Below are 14,002 nucleotides of genomic sequence, written 5' to 3'. Positions count from 1 at the left end.
TCTGTGCAAATTACATCATGATTGGGAATACATGTGACTTCTAGAGTGTTAAGAAGGTTTCACTATCACCATATAAGGAAAACTGCTCAGCCCCTTGGGGGCAATGATTTTCAATGGACCAGAACAAATTTCAATCTCAGCCAACTGTTCATTAGAATAAATGTTCTGAGCAATTTTTAGTATAATTGGCCAAAAAATTCTAGAGTGTTCACAAGAGTATCTTTTTGTTTATTTGGCCTAGTGACCTAGTTATTTAATCTTCATGAACCAGTTTTGGACTTCTCCAAGATATTATAAGGGCCAATGTTCTGACAAAGTCTGAATATGATTGGGCAATAAATGTGGCATCTAAATGCGCACAAAGTAAATGGTGAATAAATATGACTCACTATGAATGACAGACAATAGGTGATCACAAAAGCTCACCATGAGCATGTTTTGCTCAGGTAGACATGTGTCCATAGAAAACTGATGCCCTCAGATTCCACTGTTGTCTCAAATTCATTTTGAAAACAAGCATTATGCCGACTAAAAAATCAAAACAACAGCCAGAGAGACAATGTAAAAGCCGTACATTATATGCCCCCATTGAAAGCCATGTCATTCAAACACAAATAATTGACTAGATTCTTATAATGCACCATTGTCAGCACCAAGGACTCAATATGATGATGGTAGAGCTGCAACAATTCACGGCAGCAAATATTAGTAAGTGAATTCTTTTATTAAATTGAGCTTACTATCCTTTTTGAATAGGCTTTTCTTTACCTACATGTATGCATATGTCATGACTTAAAATGCATGCAATAAAAACATGTCACAGTCATCGATAATTTGTACGTACATATATCAATTAATACAGTCTTACAGAAAAGTTTAAAAAGGTGAACGTTTCAGTAAACAGCAAAAATAATGTCATGATAAACTTCTTTAAAAATTTACATAAAACCATAAGTAGAAATCTTTACTGAAGTCTTACACAAGAGCAATTCCACGACAGCGCGCTCGACTTTCCTTATGCTATGTAAGTACAAAAAGGGGATATTTCTGCTCAATTGCAGTCACAGTTTTTGAAATTGGTAAGTGGCTGCACAAAATGACCCTGAATACGTATGTGTCTTGTTCTGAGAAAATTGGCATAATGCATGTGCGTTAAGTGTCGTCCCAGATTAGCCTGTGCAGTCCGCACAGGCTAATCAGGAACGGCACTTTCCGCTTAAACTAGATTTAAGGTAAAAAGGAACTTCCTTTAAACGAAAAATACCATTAATGCGGAAAGTGTCGTCCCTGATTAGCCTGTGCAGACTGCACAAGCTAATCTGGGATGACACTTTACACAGATGCATTTTGCCCAATTTTCACACAACAAGACACATATGACAAGTTTCAATTGAATACCTGTCGGAGAAACTGTGATATGGAGATGTTGCCTGCTTACTTTAAACAAAGCCCAGACATTTACACCGACAAATAAGTGAGTATATTATATAACAATCAAATCAGGCCAACCACAATTGATTGATCAATGCATAGAATGAACGTAGCAGCTAAGCATGATGGTAGCATCAACAATGGACATCCACACCCCTGGATCTACACCCAGTCCCGGGGGTTCTGTAACACCTCTGTCAGTCGGGCCTCTTCTGAGCCGGGCTCGGGCTTGTGACAATACTCCCAGCTCTGTGAATGGCAAGGTAAACATTTGAGTCCCAGTCTGGAAATAATTGGCTTAATGCATGTGCGTAAAGTGTCATCCCAGATTAGAGTGTGAATTCTGCACAGACTAAACAGGGACAACACTCTGAATTTTTGCTTAGATGAGACTTGCCTTACACGAAAAATACCATGGCATGGGTTTTCTCAGATTACTCTTTGACGACACTTTTTGCACATGCATTAGACCCAGTTTTCCCAGAGCGTGGCATATTTCATTCAATCAAAATCTTGTATGGCTAAATTTCCACTTAAGTATGGGGTCATCCGATCAGATATATTTTTTAGATAACAAAGTAATCGCCTAAAACTGAGATCCTACCCTTTTTAAAACCCCTTCAATAAAGATTAGTCCCCTAATTTGCTTAAAATAATTACTAGTTCATCCAAAACAAGAGATGTGGTTGTCAGAAACACAATGCCCCCTATTGCGCTGCTTTGAAGCCATATATTTGACCTTTGACCTTGTAGAATGACCTTGATCTTTTACCACTCAATATGTGCAGCCCCATGAGATACACATGCATGCCAAATATCAAGTTGCTATCTTCAATATTGCAAAAGTTATGACCACGGTCAAAGTTTTGGGACACACACAATCAATGAATGACTGACTGACTGACGGACATGCCAAAAACAATATACCCCCGATCTTTCGATCCGGGGGCATAAAAAGATGGCAAAAGGCCCTGTCCTCAACCACTGAAAAATATTTTCTACTTTTTTAACAGGGTTATATAATCGGGCCATTTTGATTAACGTGATTGGTTTTTCACACAAACATTCACACATTTGGAGAGACAAAATCCCACACATATGCGCAATGATTGAGCCGATAAAAACGTAAAAAGTTTGCCTGGTATATGGTCACCTGGTAAAGTACACTTACAGCATTTAGTGGCAGGGACATAAGGATGCTCTCGTATCTGGCCCCAGGTGTGTTAAGACCAAACTTGGTGCCTCTGTCATAGATAAGGTTGAACTCCACGTACCGACCTCTTCTCAGTAACTGCCAGCGTCTGGAAACAGGGATACATGGTGTGTGTGAGAACTTGAGCTTGTCATAGTAGTGACGAATAATAATACCACCCATTGTGCATGTAGTAACATTTAGCAAAATGTTACAATGAAAAGTTGAGTCCTGAAGAGAGGTCAGTTTTTAACCCAGAGGCATGGGTCGAACAAAGTTTTAAGAGAACCCCAATACAATGTTTCATACCAAATATTTAACCTTTGGGCCGTGTTGTTGCAGAGGAAAAAGTCTTCTAATTGACATACATGTAAGTCTTCACAAGTCTACAACAGTTGTCCTACATGATGTTCTCATTGACCAACTGAGTGCTTTAGGAAGATCCTTTACATGCTAAAAGGATCTCAAATCTTCACAGCAAATTTCAATTCTCCAGACAGTGATTGCCAATCCCAATGTACCTGTCTTTATATCCATATGCTTTATCTTTGTTTTTCTTCACAAGTGGAAGATATGAAGGGGTAACGGCGGCTGCACAATCCTGTAATCATAAAACACACTTTCATACAACACAGACAACTTGTACATTTTGTATATGGTATATTAATAATTTCTACAGAACCATGCACTTTAAGTTCATGATTCTTTAGAAATTATAAATATACCATATACACAGAGAATAATAGGTTGGTGACGTGGATGGAGAATGGTGTTCTGGCAAGTCGGAGAAATTTATCGGATGAGCCGATGGCGAACCCGATAAGATCCTCCAACGAGCCAGATAACCATTCTCCATCCACGTCACCAACCTATTATTCTATTTAATATTTATCCTGTCACATTTACACCATTCGTTGAAATGTTTCTAAAATATATAGTTTTTGAGTATTTTGTGTTTAAATATTTAATATGGGAAAAAACACGCGCAAACAAAAACAGAGTGACGTCACGTCATGCAAAGTGCTTAGGCTAGCTTCCATCTTGTTAAACAACACAGAAATCGAGTTAATCATTATTAATTCAATACACAAAGACGAAATTATGCTGTTTAAATAATAATGTTTAAACAAACAGTACTTAATATGTATCTGATATTTTTTAATAGAACAAAGTATATTTTATTAATAGAAAATAGTAAAGGCATGCGCATGCGCGGAGAGCAACTGACGGATATTCGAGGTCACGTGGTCATCTAGCCTAATATTTTTGGGGATATTAGGCTACCTTGTTATCGGGCTGATTTAAAGGCATGTGACAGGATAAAAAAAGAAACCACAATATAAGTCTCACTTGAGACATGTAGAAACTAACACGAACAATATGAACAACTTTGAAAGAGGGTCACCAAAGGATCATTCCTGTGAAGTTTTGTTAAAATCTGTCAAGATGTTGTTGAGACAGGGTAGTTAAAAAAATAATTTAACTCTGGCAGACACTTACGGATGAGGGATTACACAGTATTCTAAAAGCTATCCATGAGCACTTTGTTCTCAGTTGATCTAAAAACAACATCCAGTGCCTACCCTACCTCCATACATTTTTTCTTACTATTGTCTGAAACGCAGAATAATATTTAAAGGCCTAATAATATGCCTATATTTATCCCTACCCCCTGCCTCCCCACCCAATTTGTCAAACCTCCCCTGGCATGGATTACGTCCCTTGGCACTGGCAGAGAGTACCTCCCCTATATACTGATGTCTTCCCCTGTCAGTATCAGCCTTACCGATACAAACTTGAAGAGATCCTCTGGGTCCCCGTCTTCCAGATCATCAAAGAATATTCCACCCACGCCCCTGGTCTCACCTGATGAGGAAAACTTAACGTCAATGGTATGCTTTAAAGTAACAATCACGCTAAAAAATATCAAATATTTCGTTAAATAAAGCTAACCCATAAAAAAATCAATGTTTCTTTTAGCAAAATGCAAAATTTCAACGTTAGATGTTGTCTGGTAGAATTGATTTAACGAGATACAAAATGCTCGTTTTTATTTTTTTGTGGCCACAAATATCTATTATATCTCCTGTAAAATATCCGAACATTTACGGGCGAACCCGAGATTGGATACGGTAAGCGTTGGAAGCATGACGTAGCTCTCGTGAATAATCATTCTGTGAAATCAAAATGAATTCTGGGTAACTGGAACTTAGCGAATGCGAAAATGGCTTGTATAAATTATGCAAATGATCGCAACCCGAATGAATCCGATCCTGACTCAAAAGCGAAAGTAGATTACATCGTGGAACGATATTTAGATGCCTAAAACTTGCAGAATGCTTGTAATATAACGTTTTTACATCAATGTTACTTGTTTTAAGGGTCTTCCTATTGTAATTAACCATCGTATGGTACTACTTGTTGTGGAATGTTTTTATATAGCATAATACAGTAGCTGTATGTATTGGTGAGCGTGATAGTGACTTTAAATAATAATCTCCAAACAGTTACAAATTAGCCATTAGACAGAAGACACCAATATTTTATGATAAATCTGCAGAAAAAACAAGTTCAACTAGAAATGGCGCGGCAGAGGCCAACACGTATCCCCACGCCGCATGTTTGACCCAGGGGGTACCCCAGGGTTGATAATGGGGCCATGCATAGTTGAGATTGACCGTATTGTCATAAGATATGTTTAGTATCAATTTGAAGTAAGTTGGCGTAGAAATGAAGAATTTATAGTAAAAGGCAATTTGGGTGGGCGTGGTCTATGTGGGCGAGGGCATCCCAGGGTTGGTAATGGGGCCATGCATAATTGAGATTGACCGTATTATCAAAAGAGATGTTCAGTATCAATTTGAAATAAATCGGTGTAGAAATGAAGAAGTTATAGTAAAAGGCAATTTTGGGTGGGCGTGGTCTATTTGGACGGGGGCGCCCCAATGTTGGTAATGGGGCCATACATAGTTGAGATTGACCGTATTGTCATAAGAGATGTTCAGTATAATTTTGAAGTAAATCGGTGTAGAAATGAAGAAGTTATAGTAAAAGGCAATTTTGGGTGGAAGTGGTCTGTGGGCGGGGCGCCCCAGCGTTGGTAATGGGGCCATGCATAGTTGAGATTGACCGTATTGTCATAAGAGATCTTCAGTATCAATTTGAAGTAAATGGGTGTAGAAATGAAGACGTTAATGTAAAATAACATAAAAAATGAGTGAAAATCTCTGACGTGGCACCATCCCCAACCCCCATAACTTTTGACCCAGAGGTCAGATCAAAATTCCAAATAGTACATAAGTATATAAATGCTCATAGCTACCATGTGTGTAAGTTTCAAGGTTCTAGTGCCTATAGTGTAGGAGGAGATAGTGGCCAGGACGGACGGACAGACGGACGGTGGAGATAACCACAATATCCCCACGCTTTTCAAAAAGCGTGGGGATAAAAATATTTTTTATAATATGTGAATAATAAGCATACTACACAACAAACTATGGGTCAGGAATTTTCATGCCAATACCTCTGTGCGGAATTAAGAAGTACGAGTCACACCACTTCTTGAAGTCCGGGTAGTAGCTTGTACTGTGCTTGTCACAGGCTTGCTTCAGGGTCTTGTGGAAATGCTCCACATCCTGACAAACAAAACAGTGAACATATGAGCCTTGTTATGCACAGGCTAATCAGAGATTACACTATCCAACTAAATTGGATTTTTTTTTAGAAGAGACTTCCTTCAAACGAAAAATTTCAAAACAAGAAACTTGTTTGTTAGAAACACTATGTCCCCTTCTGCGCCGCTTTGAAGCTATATATTTGACCCTTGACCTTGAAGGATGACATTGACTTTTCACCACTCAAAATGTGCAGCTCCATGAGATACACATGCATGCCAAATATCAAGTTGCTATCTTCAATATTGCAAAAGTTATGGCAAATGTTAAAATTTGACGCAAACACACAAACAAACACACAAACAAACCAACAAACAGGGCAAAAACAATATGTCCCCCACTATAGTGGTGGGGGACATCTAAGTTGACTGAACCGGATAATTTGGGACAACACTTCACACACATGCATTTTAATTCTGCTTTTCCCACAGTTGAGCTCAAATAGTGAAGTCAATACATACACAGTGTCATCAGTATTTATAGGACCAGATGATATGATTTGCATATTTTGAAAATCTAGTGTTTTAGATATAAGGGCTGAATCTAAGTACCTCAAACACTTATCAGATCATTAATTTTTATTTAAGATTAAGAAACATTATAGTAAAGTCCACACAGGTTAAACAGGGCTGACACTTTTTGCTTTTTTGTTTCAAGGATGACTTTTTTTAGTGAAAATCTGTTCAGGTAAAAAGTGTTGTCCCTGATAAGCCTGTGCAGACTGCGCAGGTTAATCTGGGACGACACTTCATAATTATGCATTAAGCCCAGTTTTCCCTCAATTACTTTCTCCAAGGTCATACGCCCGCACCCAGACAAAAAAATAATAGCTTTAAAAAATACAAAGATGATATTTCTTTGTCTCAGTAGATAATACTTCTTAATTCAATAAAGATTAAAGAAATTCATATTTACCTTAAATGCAAGTTTTATATTATCACAGGGTATAACGTATCAATTATCTATCTAAAGTAACTCATTTTCTTTTCTTCAATTATCTTAGTTCACAATTTAAGAGCAAGATAAAACCTCTGAATAAAGCCTAACGTCACTTACAGCGTCATCCAGATAGTAGGGCGTGAGGTCGGTGCCCCCTCCAAACCACCAGTGCTTCTTTCCCTCCTCATCGGTCACCTCAAAGTAGCGATAGTTGAAATGCACCGTCGGAACGTTGGGGTTCCTCTGGAAAATAGTACAGATCACAAGATAGTTATTTTGTTTACATGCTGGTTCAGAAAAACACATTCTTGATTTGCCTGAAAGATTGATTCCTGTTTAAAAAATACTATATTTTGGTACATACCATAACAAAACACTTGTATATAATTGACAAAGCAAACAATTGTACAATGACCTGAATAAAATAAGGAAATTACATAAATTACTTTTTGATGAATTTGCTATGTCAGAATATTTAGCATCCTAAAAGAAATATCAAATGTTTACAGGGCAAACAACATACTATAAACAAGAGATTGCCAGGCAATATGGTCCCCTACCGGTGAAACTCCACCATTGTCAGATTAAAAAAATTAATAGTTGTTTCCATAGCAACAAGAATTTTTGATGTAATGAAATGACATGCATAATCTCCATATTGCCATCTAACCATGTTTCAAGTTGCATGAAAAAATATGAAGAACTTTTAAAGTTATCGCAGTATCCAGAAAAGCGTGGCAGACTGACTGACATACATACAGACAGACAGACATACAGACAGACAGACAGACAGACAGACAGACAGACAGACAGACAGACAGACAGACAGACAGAGTGCAAACCATAAGACAAACAAGATGTGTTTGTGAAACACAATGTCCCCCTATATGATGTTTGACCGTGTAGGATGACATTGACCTTGTGAAGGATGACCTTGACCTTTCACCACTCAAAATGTGCAGCTCCATGAGATACACATGCATGCTAAATATCAAGATGCTATCTTCAATATTGCAAAAGTATTCATAAAATAAGCGATTTGGGCCACATATATTTGACCTCTGACCTTGAAGGATGACCTTGACCTTTCACCACTAAAAATGTGCAGCTCCATGAGATGCACATGCATGCCAAATATCAAGTTGCTATCTTCAATCTTGCAAAAGTATTTATAAAATAAGCGATTTGGGCCACATATATTTGACCTCTGACCTTGAAGGATGACCCTGACCTTGACCTTTCACCACTCAAAATGTGTAGCTTCATGAGATACACATGCATGCCAAATATGAAGTTGCTATCTTCAATATAGCAAAAGTTATTGCAAAATGTTAAAGTTGGCGCAAACAGACAGACCAACAGACAGGGCAAAAACAAGATGTCCCCCACTACTATAGTGGGGGACATAAAAATGTTCATAACACAAATGAATGCGTTAAAAAGCTCTTAAGGAATATTGAGGATAATAAAAGGGAGTGTATCAATCAACAACTGTTGGAGAAAATGGCCGTCAACAAAATATTTATTGAAATAAAAGATACATTTGTATCAACATTTATCTGAATATAAATGAAGCCAATACCTACAGGGTGAATAACACTACTGATTCCTGTGGCAAAGAAGGGCAAATTTTTCCCTGAAAGTGTCTTTCCCCTGAAAAAAGAAAAATAATTTATGAGAAATGTGGAAAATAATTGATGCAAGATAGTTAAAATCCTTGATGTGAAATGGAACAAATCTTTGAGGCATAACAACAAATTCCTTGACGCAAAACAGGAAAAAACATTGATGCAACACAACAAACAAGGGACAAAATTGTCACAAAAACCAGGCTTTCAATTTGAAAAAAAAGTCTGATAAAGGGTGACAATTCAAAATGTGCATTGTTACTGATTGTTCCTAGTTACCCCCCTTGTGTCAAATTCAATCTAATTTTAGTCATGGCAACCTTGACCTTGGAGATATCAACGCAATTCTTTCGCATGACACACCGTCCAATGATTGTGAACAAATGTACCGAGCAATTTTAAAATCTCACAAAGAATGATGTAGCTATGGCCCGGACAAGATCATTTATGGCCATTTTTTAACTTTGAACTCAAAGTGTGACCTTGACTTTGGAGATATCGATGTAATTTTTTCGCGACACACCATCCAATGATGGTGAACAAATGTGCCAAATGATTTAAAATCTCACAATGAACGACATAGTAATGGCCCGGACAAGCTCGTTCCGCCCGCCCGCCCACCTACATTCGCCAATGTGGTTAAAAACATTGATGCGAAACAATTTTATTTAAAACATATGCGTCTTATTAAGGCCCTGAATACTAAAAGCAAATATGAAGAAATGCAAAATGTATGGATGAAAAACTTCAAAGCATTGAGTTTCTTTTACTTTCCATTTTTGGCTCGATTGCTTCGAAAGTGGTAGTAATTGTCGACTTAAAGATCTTGATGCAAGATCCTCAAGTTGGTATCAAAATTGAAATCTCCTGATTGCAAGTAAGACACAATATCTATTAATACATGCATCTGACATATTCTTTGCAATTTATTGTGTCTATAAATGTTTGAAATAGTTACATAAAAGTTACAAAAACTATCCACCATTGTTCTCTTGATACTTGTTAAACATTAATGAGTTTTGTGCGAAAATCTAGGAGCCCACCTCTAATGTATGGGCTGACCCCAAATAGGTGCCATTCAATATTGGACGTTTTCAAATATAATCCCAGTATAATATCCATCTTTATTGCAATCGTCCAAGAAATCTGTTTCACTGACCTTGACTTCATCTGTTGAACAGCCTGTTGGGGCAGGTTGCCAGTGACAACAGAGATGTTGACACCAGCTTTTTCAAACACGCGACCATCTTGTAACACGCAGGTAATACCTCCACCTCCCTTAAAAATAAACAAGAGGGCCATGATGGCCCTGTATCGCTCCACTGTTTTTTTTTTATGCGAAAAAAGTGTGCAATGCGCATGGATTGAAAAGTACTCAAGCATGTGACTTTCTCTTTCTATCCCTCGTCCCACTGGGCGCTTAAAGTTGGAAGGGGTGAACATTTTTATATATGGAAAACGTTACTACAGTGTTAACTACCGGTAAACAGACTAAAATGCCCGGGAATTGTCGCACAGGTCCTTTGCTTATAAGTAGGTACATTTATCTCTCCAAAAGATATTGTGGTTCTTTCTATTTCACATATTTTTAGATGCTACATGGATTTCCAAAAAATAAAATAAATAGTTGTGCATCTGCTTACATGTATCAATAGATTTTTTATTGATAAACATCTCCCATGCTTCAAAAAGTAAAGATAATGTCTACAAACGGACGCAAAAAGACTTGATTCCCATGCATGCATGTAGGTTTGTTGTTGTTGTTGTTGTGACCTTGGAACTCATTAAGTAAACAAAGTCATATGCAGAAATGTTTTCGATCGTGCTTTTGAACTGATGGGTTATCATATTAACGGCAAAAAAAGCTTATAAATTTAATTTCTTTGTAGATATGGGATGATTAATTACCAAATGCCATTCTCGACCTTCCAATAACTAACTTCTTCTGAAGAGTTTGTTTTCGTTTTGAAAACAGGACTTCCGGTTTCAAAAAGGAGAAATTGCTCATGATGAGCAATTTTTCCTTTTATCACAATGATTTCTACCCCACCCAGCCAATTTATAAATAGCCCTTTACAATATTATTTCTCGTCTGCAATCTCTTTCAATTTGGGGCAGTCCAAAATGTGTCGTTTGGTAAAGGGTTAACATTTATGGATAGTTAACATGTTGGTCTACCTTTCACGCTCGACATGTATGCATTTATCTCTAATAATTAAAAAGTTATTCCAAGTGTATTTTGATTTTTGATTTTCCCATAATGGATAAATAGCAAAAACGCATAAACATGCAAAGTTCAACGACACTTCTGTGGCCATGTTTTTTGAAAAATCAAATTTTCTTGAACAACTTTTTAATGGAAGTCTTCAAGGGATAAATTTGGCCCCAGGGGCATAATTTGAACAAACTTAGTAGAAAACTATAAGATGTCACTACATACAAAATTTGGTAGCCCTAGGCCCAATGGTTATGGACAGGAGGATTTTTAAAGTTTGCACAAAAGAGGCTTTATATAAGCATATGTTCAGTTTTGTGACCCCCGGGGCAGGGTCAAATTTGAGCCCAGGGGAATAATTTGAAAAAATTTGGTAGAGGACTATAAGATGTAACTACATACCAAATTTAGTCGCCCTAGGCTCTATAATTATGAACAAGAAGATTTTTAAAGTTTGCAAAATTGGCCTTCTTTAAGCATAATTATGTTCATTTTTGTGACCCCGGGGCAGGATCAAATTTGACCCCAGGGGCATAATAGAAAACTTGGTAGAGAACTTTAAGATTTTAATACATACCAAATTTGGTAGAAATAGGCCCAATGGTTATGGACAAAAAGATTTTTAAAGATTGCACAAAATAGGCCCAATATAAGCATTTGTTCAATTTTGTGACCCCTGGGGAACGGTCAAATTTGATCCCAGTGGCTTAATTTGAACAAACTTGGTAGAGGACTATTAGATGTCATTACATAACAAATTTGGTAGCCCTATGCCATACAGTTATGGACAAGATTTTTTTTAAAGTTTGCACAAAATAGGCCTTATTTAAGTGTATGTTCATTTTTGTGACCCCAGGGGCGGGTTCAAATTTGACCCCAGGGGCATAATTTGAACAAACTAAGTAGAGAACTATTAAATGTCACTACCTACCAAATGTGGTAGCACTAGGTCCTATGGTTATGGACAGATAGATTTTTAAAGTTTGCACAAAATAGGCTTTATATAAGCAAATGTTCACTTTATTGACCCCCGGGCGGGGTCAAATTAGACCCCAGGGGCATAACTTGAACAAATTTGATAGAGGTTCACCCCAGGAACATGTGTGAGAAGTTTTATCAGAATTGGACTTGTAGTTTAGGAGAAGATGTTTAAAGAAAATGTTAACGCACGCACGACGGACACATGACCATGACATAAGCCCTGCTGGCCTCTTGCCAGTGGAGCTAAAAATGGATATTACATGTATGTATGTTAAACTTTATTGGACAATCTTTTTACTATCTTAGAAATGTCTGGAGTTTCTATTACTAGTGTGTTTTGAGTAATAAAAATGATCAGAACTTCATAATGATGCATATATTCTTAAACATTTACTTTACTTATTGCATGACCATGAAATGTTTTTTATAAAGATATTGCATATTAGCATTCAGACAAATTTACTTTTTTAATTAGATTTTCATTTTCTTCATATTTGTAATCATATTGTCTGAAACTATTGTTTGTTGTTTTCTTCAGAAAAATATTCATTTTGTTCGTTGCCGAGGTCCTAATGGAAGAGTTAATAACTCCCAATTCCCCAAACATACCACAATCCATGCATTAAATACATGTATTTTGACGCTACCTATATAATTTCTGGCACCCACCTCTTTTCGGGACCATTTATCCACCTGAAATTTCTTCCCATCTTCCTCTGCTTCAAGAGCCCTGCAGAACACACGCTAAAATACAAAGGCGAAAATGTTTTCCTTATAATCATGAGCAAATTACAATTTTTGAAGAAATACAATTTAAGTATTTCAAGAAAATAAAGTTGTTATTTAACAAACGAATACATTTGGTGGGTAAACTTAACCCATCAACACATGTAAGTGGTTAGCCAGCAGTAAGAGATCAGATTTTTTTTATCATAGTAGACTTTTTGCAGAACTATAGAATCCCATATCAGCTCCAGATTGAAATTGCTTAGATATTATATCCTATGCAAAAAGCATCTTTATGCACCTTACAAGATTACATGCGAGTAAAGATACTAAGTTACTATAATAGTTTGTTGTCAAATAATGCACTCTCAGCAGTACAGATATGCAGGATTTAAGTGATGATTGAAGCATTTATCATTGGACAACAGATATGCCCCTTTAAATTTCCAACATGTCCTCACCTGAATATCCATTATCATCATCTCCATTTTGATTCTCATAAGGTCCGGATTCTGAAAGATGGAGAATAGCTTTATTACATCAAAGCACAATGGACAAAACAGTCCTTTCCTATTTTAATTTCAAATTGGATCACTGACAGTTAAAAAACTTAGAGAACTAGTGCTACAAAATGTCATGGTATCTTCACTGTGTTCATAGGCATAATGAGGACAGTGGTCTAATGGTAGGATGCTGCAGGTCCAGGGATCGGAAGTTACCTGGTTCGAAACCCTATCTGTCCACGGGATTTTTTTAAGTATAACATTAATCCAATGATTTCTCCTCTCCACTCTGGTTTATAAATGGTTACCTGTGAAGGAAATAAGCAAAATGTGCTTTGGCTGCATACTGCGCCAAGTGTAAATGGAAGACTTACACCCCAGTGCACTGGAGGTTAATGTGAAATTCAGCTGTAGATATTTGGCCATCAATATCAGACTATATACCCATCCTTTTTTGATCTTTTACCTTAATTTCCATGAAACATAAAATAAGAAAAATCAATGCACACATGTTTGTGTAAAGTAACAGAATTTTTAATGGCATAGGTCATTTCACTTTATTGCATAGCAAAGATTGCATGGAATTCTTCAGTTTGCATCTTATTAGTAAATAGTTCATGAAAGTGAGAACAAATGGTGTCAGCAGTGTATGTCTGCTTTTTCCCAGCAGCTTAAAGCACAGTTTATGCATATGAGTTAAGTGTCATCCTCAA

The 14,002-nt window shown here is 36.9% G+C and overlaps 1 protein-coding gene across 3 annotated transcripts in view; it reads right to left on the bottom strand.

Annotated features, from left to right (window-relative positions):
- Positions 1 to 1,328: 1,328 nt before the first annotated feature.
- LOC127852337 (oxygen-dependent coproporphyrinogen-III oxidase-like) overlaps positions 1,329 to 14,002 on the bottom strand; it is a 63,847-nt gene continuing 51,173 nt past the window's right edge. For all 3 annotated transcript variants that reach the window (XM_052386279.1, XM_052386277.1, XM_052386278.1), the window contains 10 exons: positions 13,248 to 13,298; positions 12,730 to 12,804; positions 10,024 to 10,142; positions 8,823 to 8,889; positions 7,354 to 7,479; positions 6,147 to 6,258; positions 4,410 to 4,489; positions 3,145 to 3,224; positions 2,603 to 2,732; positions 1,329 to 1,680 (listed from right to left, as the gene is read on the bottom strand). In XM_052386279.1, the coding sequence (XP_052242239.1) occupies positions 1,594 to 1,680; positions 2,603 to 2,732; positions 3,145 to 3,224; positions 4,410 to 4,489; positions 6,147 to 6,258; positions 7,354 to 7,479; positions 8,823 to 8,889; positions 10,024 to 10,142; positions 12,730 to 12,804; positions 13,248 to 13,298 (927 nt within the window). In that variant the 3' untranslated portion in view covers positions 1,329 to 1,593. The remainder of the gene's footprint in view (positions 1,681 to 2,602; positions 2,733 to 3,144; positions 3,225 to 4,409; positions 4,490 to 6,146; positions 6,259 to 7,353; positions 7,480 to 8,822; positions 8,890 to 10,023; positions 10,143 to 12,729; positions 12,805 to 13,247; positions 13,299 to 14,002) is intronic.

This window comes from Dreissena polymorpha, chromosome 12 (assembly GCF_020536995.1).
Source record: "Dreissena polymorpha isolate Duluth1 chromosome 12, UMN_Dpol_1.0, whole genome shotgun sequence".
NCBI classification, from domain to species: Eukaryota; Metazoa; Mollusca; class Bivalvia; order Myida; family Dreissenidae; genus Dreissena; species Dreissena polymorpha.
This window is presented reverse-complemented; position numbering and strand designations above follow the sequence as displayed.